The 9,150-nt window shown below is 44.7% G+C and overlaps 1 protein-coding gene across 1 annotated transcript; it reads left to right on the forward strand.

Annotated features, from left to right (window-relative positions):
* Positions 1–7,086: 7,086 nt before the first annotated feature.
* FAM43A (family with sequence similarity 43 member A) lies at positions 7,087–8,918 on the forward strand. Its single transcript, XM_075268564.1, has one exon. The coding sequence runs from the start codon at positions 7,271–7,273 to the stop codon at positions 8,327–8,329; it is 1,059 nt and encodes a 352-aa protein (XP_075124665.1). The 5' UTR covers positions 7,087–7,270; the 3' UTR covers positions 8,330–8,918.
* The last annotated feature ends 232 nt before the right edge of the window (positions 8,919–9,150 follow it).

Consider the following 9,150-nt stretch of genomic DNA (forward strand, 5'->3'; position numbering starts at 1 on the left):
AGCCATGTCATTTACTGGGATAAAACGAATCCTATGTGCTAATCCAGGCTATAAATTATCTATGTGACAAATTTCATCCAAATTCGTTAAGCCATTTTTTGCGTGATGGAGTAACAAACATCCAAACTTTCATATTTATAATATTAGTAGGAAGGATAGGATTAGGAGGAAGTAGGATAGGATAGGATAATTCGTATAAATCTGATGGTCACCTCTGGTTTCATTTATTTCCCAGTTAAAGGGCTTGTTCAGCTCATATTTTTATAATCTAATAGGGCTGACAAACCATTACTCACCTCTTTCTGTGCCTATAAAGTGCCATTTATGAAGAGGTCACAGCTGAAGTCTGGATTGGCACCAGTGGTCCTTTCACAGAAACAACATGGGATCTGTATACAAACCAGTGGAACGACCCCTGCTGGAAATGCAGGCCTAGGGAGAGGTGAGTACTTATTTGTTATGTCTATATCCTCAGTAGCAGCTCTATTAAAGGAGCTCTATCATTGGGAAAAGTCATTTTTAACTAAACGTATACATGCATAGCCTTTAGAAAGGCTATTCCACACATACCTTTTGTATGTATATCGCCTCAGTAGTTTTTGAATGAACCCGTTTTTATACATATGCTAATTAGTCTCTGGCGAGCACCGGAAGTCTCAGTGAGCACTGTCTGCTATGTGTACAGCACAGCCAGCTGCTGCTGCTGATGACTCATTTCCCTGCTCTCACACACAGCAGAGAGGAGTGCTCACTGAGACTTCCAGTGCATGCTGGAGCCTAATTAATAATCAAAAACTACTGAGGGGATTTACATATAAAAGGTATGTGTGGAATAGTCTTTCTAAGGGTGCATTCACACTGAGTAAACGCTAGCTTATTCTGAACGTAAAACACGTTCAGAATAAGCGGCGTCTAAAGCAGCTCCATTCATTTCTATGGGAGCGGGGATACGAGCGCTCCCCATAGAAATGAATGGGCTGCTTCTTTCACTCCGTGCAGTCCCATTGAAGTGAATGGGGAGTGCCGGCGTATACGGCAAGCTCTGCTCATGCCGGAGCGTACACGCCGGCACTTCCCATTCACTTCAATGGGACTGCACGGAGTGAAAGAAGCAGCCCATTCATTTCTATGGGGAGCGCTCGTATCCCCGCTCCCATAGAAATGAATGGAGCTGCTTTAGACGCCGCTTATTCTGAACGTGTTTTACGTTCAGAATAAGCTAGCGTTTACTCAGTGTGAATGCACCCTAAAGGCTATGCAAGTATATCTTTAGTTAAAAATGACTTTTCCCAGTGATAGAGTCCCTTTAAAGGGAGTCTGTCAGCACCAAAAACAATATTAAAGTGGATCTCTCAGGTCGATTTGGAACTTTAAACCACCCACAGGTCCTTATAGACCTGGGGTTTAGTGTCCTATATAGCCCTGTTTTAAATAGCCCGTATATACCGTGCTTACCTAGAGATTAGTCCGCTGAATCTCATCAGTCTCATCTCTGGTGTACTCAGCATCTGTGCAGTGCTTCAATAAAGCCAAGGATGTAAACCTCAGCTTCACTGTGCAAGTGTTGGAGATAAGGGCCACACGCTGAAGCTGAGGTGTTCTCCTCTGGCTTCAGTGAAGAACTGTGTTGGTGTGAGGAGTACAGTGGCAGAGTAAGTATAAAGCTTTTTTATTTTTATTGCAGACATGGATGGTTTTATTACTGGGCGAATTGGAACACTAAACCCCTGGCCCATAAGGACCTCTGGGTATTTTAGTCTCCCAAATAGCCCTGACAGATTCCCTTTAAATCAGCCCCAGTACCTTGTAGTGCTCACTATGATATAATTTTTTTGTAGAATGGATGCTTGAGTTTGCCAAAGAAAAGTCAAATTTATTTCTTTGAAAATGAGCTAAGAGTGCTTTGGGGGCATGTTCTGGGGCAACTGGGCACCCTTTAAAAAATATACTAAGAACACTTTCCGCTGTTAACATTTTGCAACATATGCTAAAAATGGACACTAACAAGTAGTGCGAATGTCTCCTTACTGTGGCATTACTCTGTGTCTTTCTGTGTTGTGATATCATTGAGTACCTTTCCCCTGTGCTGTAACATATACTGATGCATAACTCATCATTTCATCATCATCATCATCATCATCATCATCATCATCATCATTATAAATATTATTATTAATAACTATATATTCCTTGTAATTTAGTTGTGGAATAATCAGTGTTATTATGTAATTTAATGCGTTTTGTGCTAATCTCATTGTCTTTAATTGTATCTTATTATAGTCTGTATTTTAACTTATTTCTGTGCCTACACTTATAGCTTAGATGTGGTTGTTCACTAAAGTAGTGTGTCTAATTCTTCCTTTGTTATAATCTATCCTGGTTTAGCTCCGGTGTAATCCCACATAGTGCCAAAAGGTGGCAGCCTTCCATAATATATTGTTAGTATTTTATATTGATGCTGCTTCTAGAAAAGGTGACAGCAAAAAGAAGACATGAGGACATATCATAGATAGGGTCATATTGGGACCTGAAATGGGCCCTGGGAAAAAAAATTAAATGTGGCCCCGTTTCATAGGCGGAATCACTGCAAGTAGGCAGAGCCAATACAAATAGGGGCCAGCACATGTAGCTCCTCCATGTAAAGTATTCCTGTGTAAGGAAGGCCAGGGTCCCACGTTGCAGCAGAAATGCCGTGGCAAAAATCGCTGAATTTTACAGTACTTGCAAAGTGGATGGGATTCTGGTTAATCCATTAATAGGTATAATATAGGCAGAAAGTCCGCAGAGGAAAGCTCTGCACACTTTCTATGAAAAACACAGCATAAAAAAAACATGATGCGTTTATGCTGCGGTCTTTTCTGCAGCTTTTTTTTTTGGCAGAGATTCACTGTGTGGGACTTTAGCTTAACATAATTTTGCACAGGACTGCTTTACATGAAGGGAGAAGCAGCAGTCCTATGTAAGTTACCATGTCAGACTGAAACTGTAACTTACACAGGCCTGATGACTCTCAGTCCATTGTAAAGCACTGGGTAAATGCAGCAGTCCTATGTAAGTAAAGTTACAGGCAGTGGAGTCAGGGTGATCATTAAACTGTAGGTGCGGCCGTCATCACTCTAACAGTCTATTGACGCTTCAATCTAGAGGCCCTCAAAATCTGGACAAATTCTAGAGGGGCTCGGAACAGGTGTAACAAAAAATTAAAAACATATTCCCTGGCACTATGGTGTCCCCTGCCTTAAGTCCTCGGCACCTTGCTTTGGTCCTTGGAATTCATGAATCCCACGTGTCCACTGAGGCCAATCAGCAGCCTCAGCGGTCACTGGAGAGAGACTGGTGACATAAGGAGTGACATCACTGGACTCTCTCTAGCGACCTCCTAATTGGCCTCAGCAGTCACGTGGGATGCAGGGGGAATGAGACACAATGTGTGACAGAATGGGCTGCAGTGTCAGACAAACATACTCACACCTGGCCTGCACTCCACCCCGACACACGTTTCGCCGAGAGGCCTAAAGATGTACTAGTTAGACTCTGAAGACGAAGCCTGTCAGCGAAACACATGTTGGGGTGAAATGCAGGCTAGGTGAGAACATACTGGAGTGTTTGTTATTCTATGCATATGTTTTGACCATTTCACATGTGACCATCGAGGCCAATCTGCGGCCTAAGGAAAGGATCCAGGATGTTACTCACATATGTCACCTGTGAAGTCCCGTGTCCTTTCCTTAGGCTAATGAGGCCACTGATTGGCCTCAGAGGTCACGTGTGACGAGGACTTGGCATGGTGTGGATGAAGCACCAGGAACAGCAGGACCTGTTTTTCTGTTTGTTTGTTTGTTTTCACCTTCCCTGGACTTCTTACAAAAAACTGCATATCCTGGACAACCCCTTTAAGTAATGTTGTGCATAAAATTCAGTAAGACACATAATGCTGCGTGAGCCAACAACCCAGCAAGTATTTGTGCAGATACAGATATGAAGTGTATTAGCAGAGATTCTGAGAAAGACCATGAAGTTGAATGAAGAGATTGGGTGACAAGGAATAATGTAGAAGGGTGGGAGATGAAGGCTTCACTGAGATGTATTTTTAGGACAAGCTCAAGACTATGGATGTTTGGGAGGGGGGAATAATCAGATTCTCCAGGTAGCACATCCCAGAGAACTGGTGCAGCAAAGGAAAAAGCCTAGAGATTGGAGAGGGAGGTTCAAACTATGACCATATGTTTCTGCAGGGGGTAATAATAGGGTAGCTATGGAAGTCCATAAGTCTTACTGTATTTTTGACTTAAATATAATGAATCATTTCATGCCCAATAGAACTCTGTAGGTGTTGTACTGTCATTTAGAAGATTTTAGGACAGACTATCACTATACTTACAGAGTCCAAAGGAGCCTGTCATGCTCTTCTGTGTTGGAAATTGCTTTGATTGTTTCAGTCGTAGAAGGTAGGGTGTTAGACAAATGAGTGAAGAAATGTAGGGAGGTGCAGCACTGTGGTGAGCTTTGTGGGCGAGAGTTATAATTCTGAAATTAATTCTAAAGGAAATAGGCAACCAGTACAGTGACTGGCGTAATGCAGAGGCATAGTATAGTGCATGCACAGGAATGCAATATAGTAGTTACAGTACTCAGGACAGTAGTAATCAATATAAGAAATAATCAGAAAAGTAATCTGAGTTTTGGCTTCATCAACAGTGAAAAAGAGTGGACTGGCTAGATATTTTTGGGGGAAGGTGACATGAGCACACAAGTGACTGAATATCAGTGACAAATCTGAGTCAAACACAACCTCAGGACAGCAGATGTGCACCTTGTAGTACCATCAGAAATGGCAGTGTCTGGCTGAGGTACTGTAAGCTAGCACATGGAGAGAGCACAGCTCAGGTTTTGTCAGTATATGCATTTTATGCATCATTGCAAGTACTAGTATGGTGCTTAGCAGCCAAGCAGGCCTAAGTCTGCTCATGGTGAATGACAGACTAGGATAGAGAAAATGTAGAAGTACCATCCTGCAGAAGCAGAGGGGAATTGAATGTAAATCACTGGGAGACAGAAATACTGAAGAATACACAGAAAGGATCAAACTAAGAGTGGGATGCCTTTCCTATCTTTTTAAAGGGCCACTTTCTATAATGCCATTGATTATTAGAGATATTGTATGTTACATTACTGGATGTAGATGGCTGCTTTAAATCCATCAGTGAATTGTCCCTGCCATACCTCCTAAACATCTCCCAAACTGCAAAATATGGGGTGTCACAAGGATGTCATACAATGTGAGGCATCTCAATATTTTTCCCTTGGAGAATCAGCATCTCATCATCATTATCATTGTTGTCATAGTTTTTGTTGATTGTGTACTTGGAGAACTATGTAGCTGCTAAATCATTTCTTTAAGGGGCTATTTCCACAGCTATTGGATAGCCGGATCTTCCCTCAGTCATTCTGTCAAACTGGTAGACAATTCACATGCCCAGTGATTTCAGTGTGTGCATGTGATTTCAAGGGGGAGAAAAGCATAATCTGCTGGCAGATACCTGTGGTAGCATCTTGTACCTGGAGGAACAAACAGTTGGGCATGATAAGATTCATCATGCCATATCCTTCCTTACCCCTACATCATCTGTCTGTGGAGTCTAGTGGCCCCAAACACTTAAGAAATTAAACTGTTCTTACTAAAATTGACCGGTTTGGCTGACTTTTACGTATATGGGGGGCTTTGACTGTTGCCTATTGTAGAATTATTACATCTATTGCTCTAAAAATGATTGATTGTAATTGACAAAACTCTCAGCTCTCAGTTATCTCTCAGAACTCTTCTTCAATGTTTGTGGTATCGCAGATATACGGTGTTTCTCTCCGTAGATATTTTTATTGCGCTATGCTGCTTTTTTCTTCTCTTATTAAATCTATAGATAAAACGCAGCTTTACCGCAGTGATTTTTCCCCACAATGTGTGGCTTGGATTAGCCAGAACCTCATTCTCTTTTCTGATACTGGAAAATTTAGCATTTCCGCAATGTGGGGCCTTAGCCTTACATATTTGTCTTTTGTCATCCCAAATGGCCAACATTGGGTGAAAATCAACCATGAAAATATGTTGTGCAGGGCCAACTACAGATTTTAGTCTACTAAAAATAGGACGTGCTGGGTAATTTCAGTTGGCATGACTGGCTGCGTTTGGGTGATCTATAGCCAAATTTAGGGTAAGTACATGGTGGAATCTGTTTACACAGGGATGTCTGCCTCTTCATTTTTTGCTTCATACATCTAAAGCCTCATTCACATCTGCGTTAGGGTTTCCGTTTGAGGAGTCTACTTGTAGACCCCCCAAACGGAAACTGATACGCATTAAATAGTGGTTCCCGGAGAAACCTGTGGACCCACAAGCAGCAGTGCAAGCATCACTTTTCTCTCCTCATGTTTCGTGTGAAAACCGAACAGAAACCACATGGACCTCATTATAGTCTATGGGGTCCGTGTGGTTTCCTTAGGCAACCACTTTTTATTGCGCATAGGTTTACATTCGGGGGGGTCCCCAAATGTACTCCCCAAACGGAAACCCGAACGCAAATGTGAAATGGGTCTAAGTGGGGTTGTTTTGGCTAAAGCACAAGCACACGTATTTTTACAAGCACCATTCAGCTGAAATTTCTGCCAAAAATTCTGCAGTGTGTGAATTCTCTCGCAGACTCTTAGTCTTCCTCAGTTGTTTTTTGTTATCCATTAGTGAATGCTATAAAAAAAAAAGTGTTTTCCTGGAACACATGGGAGGTGACCCCAGAAAGCTGACCAAGGCCAAAAATAGGGGACTGAATCTGTAATTCTTGGAAAGTCTGATATGTATATTCCAAAGTGTTATTGGAACGTCTTTCTGCTTCAGTTTGAGACCTGTCACTGTCTTCAGGAAGTGCTAGTTAAGCAATCACCTAATGCCTGGAGAAAATCCTCCTTACGCTGCAGTAGGTAGCTAGTCTCCAGCCTGTTCGGGTGTTGTATTAGTTAAATGGGCGTGGCCTCTGTTTGGTTGTCTCCCCTGCTCTGTGAGAGCGGATGGTTCATTCCAACCTATATGTAGCCGTGCTGTGCCCTGGAAGGCTGCAATGGGAAGGCTGAGAGGTGGCAGCCCGTAGCACAGGAGAGCTGTCCATGCCATGAGAGTGAGCAGTCACTGTGCAGTGACAGAGCCCAGCAGCCTCCACAGCATCACGCCATGTACTAAGGGCCAATCCTCAGTCTCTTCTTCAGCCTCCGTCCACACTGCGCGATGCTGCCCTGGAAAAAGAACAAGTTCGATCTGATCGAGGAGGACAGCAAGCAGACCAAGCAGAAAGGCTATGCGGTGAGCCTCAACTACAGCGCCCTCACCTCCTTTGCCAAGTCGTGCCCGGAGGGAGCCCTCACCAGGGTGGGCAGCATGTTCAAGTCCAAGAGGAAGAAGATCAAGATTACCGGGGAGGACCCCACATATACTGTGCTGTACCTGGGCAATGCCACCACCCTGCAGTCCAAAGGAGAAGGCTGCACCGACCTGGCAGTGTGCAAGATCTGGAGCAAGAGTGAGATGGGCAAGCACGGCACCAAGATGAAGCTGACGGTCAGCTCTCAGGGCATCCGCATGGTGCATGTGGAGGACAAAGCCAAGCGGCCCGGGCACCTGTACCTGCTGCACAGAGTCACCTACTGCGTGGCCGATCCCAGGCTGCCCAAGATCTTTGCCTGGATCTACCGGCATGAGATGAAGCACAAGGCGGTGATGCTGCGCTGCCATGCGGTGCTGGTGTCCAAGCCCGAGAAGGCTAAAGCCATGGCACTGCTGCTGTACCAGACCTCTGCCAACGCCCTGGCCGAATTCAAGAGACTGAAGCGGAGGGAGGACGCCCGGCACCAGCAGCAGCAGCTGATCGGGGAGCAGAGCATCCCCCTGGTCCCGCTCAGAAAGCTCCTCAACGGCCAGTGCTGCTACAAGCCCCCGGTGGAGAGGAGCCGCAGCGCCCCCAAGCTGGGCTCCATCACCGAGGACCTGCAGGGAGAGGAGGAAGAGGAGAGAGCCATGAGCTTCGAGTGTGAGGACGTGCTGGATACCGGGGGAGGGGGGGACGGAGGGGGCGACGTGCAGGAGGCCAAGCACGAGCTGTCTCAGCTCATCAGTGACTTGGGAGAGATGAGCCTGGGCAATGACCTGCAGACACTTAAGGCGGACCTGAGGGTGACCAGGCTGCTGTCTGGTGAGAGCACTGGCAGTGAGTCCTCCATAGAGAGCAACCATGACAATGGACCCATCAGCAATGGATTTGAAGAATGCAGAGAGCCAGAGACTGTGTGAGTGGGGGGCTGCACCCCCAGAGGAGGCAGGGGGATATAGCAGCCGAATGACTGCCACCCAAAAATGACAGACATATCCATAAATGCAAGCTTTCACCCTCTCACAGTCTCATGGCATTGGCAGGGTTAACTGTTCTGCCATATTCCACGATGTCTGATTCCTGAGATTTATAACATTGATGGGGTTAATTTATAATGCCATCTATGACATCACACTATTATATGGCCATATTCTGCTATGTCTGAATCCTAATGGGGTTAATGTATATTACCGTGATATGCGCTCTGTGGCTATATGAAGCTATATCTAATTCCTGAGGTTTATAGCATTGATCCGGTTATTATATATTTCCTTCATATGTTGGGTATGACATCATACTGTGCTAAGGCTGCTATGTCTGGATTCTGAAGCTTATGGCATTAATGGGGTTAATAGTTATTGCCCCCATGTCTATGACCTCATACCATTTTACGGTCCTATTTCACCATGGTGTATTGGTATGGCTGGGTTCCCAGGGGAGGTCAGTTGTCCTCCTTTGTATCCATCTCATGTGACCAGTGCCACAGACACCTGCGGATGCCAGGGGTCATTACTTCTTTAAGTACTCTTATTTCTGGATGTGTTCCGTTTACTTTGAAGAAACTTGCCTTAGTGTTAAATAGAGGCCTAACTGAATATTGAATGACCGCCTGTAAAGGGTTAATACATGCATTGATCAGACTCTCCCCATGGTTCTTCTAAGGATATGTGTGCAATGCCTCTGAACTTAAATGGTGGTTTGTGTAATAACCACCGTGTGTCCAAGGGGCTTCTCTTAGCCA

The sequence above is a fragment of the Leptodactylus fuscus genome, chromosome 3 (assembly GCF_031893055.1).
Source record: "Leptodactylus fuscus isolate aLepFus1 chromosome 3, aLepFus1.hap2, whole genome shotgun sequence".
Classification (NCBI taxonomy): domain Eukaryota; kingdom Metazoa; phylum Chordata; class Amphibia; order Anura; family Leptodactylidae; genus Leptodactylus; species Leptodactylus fuscus.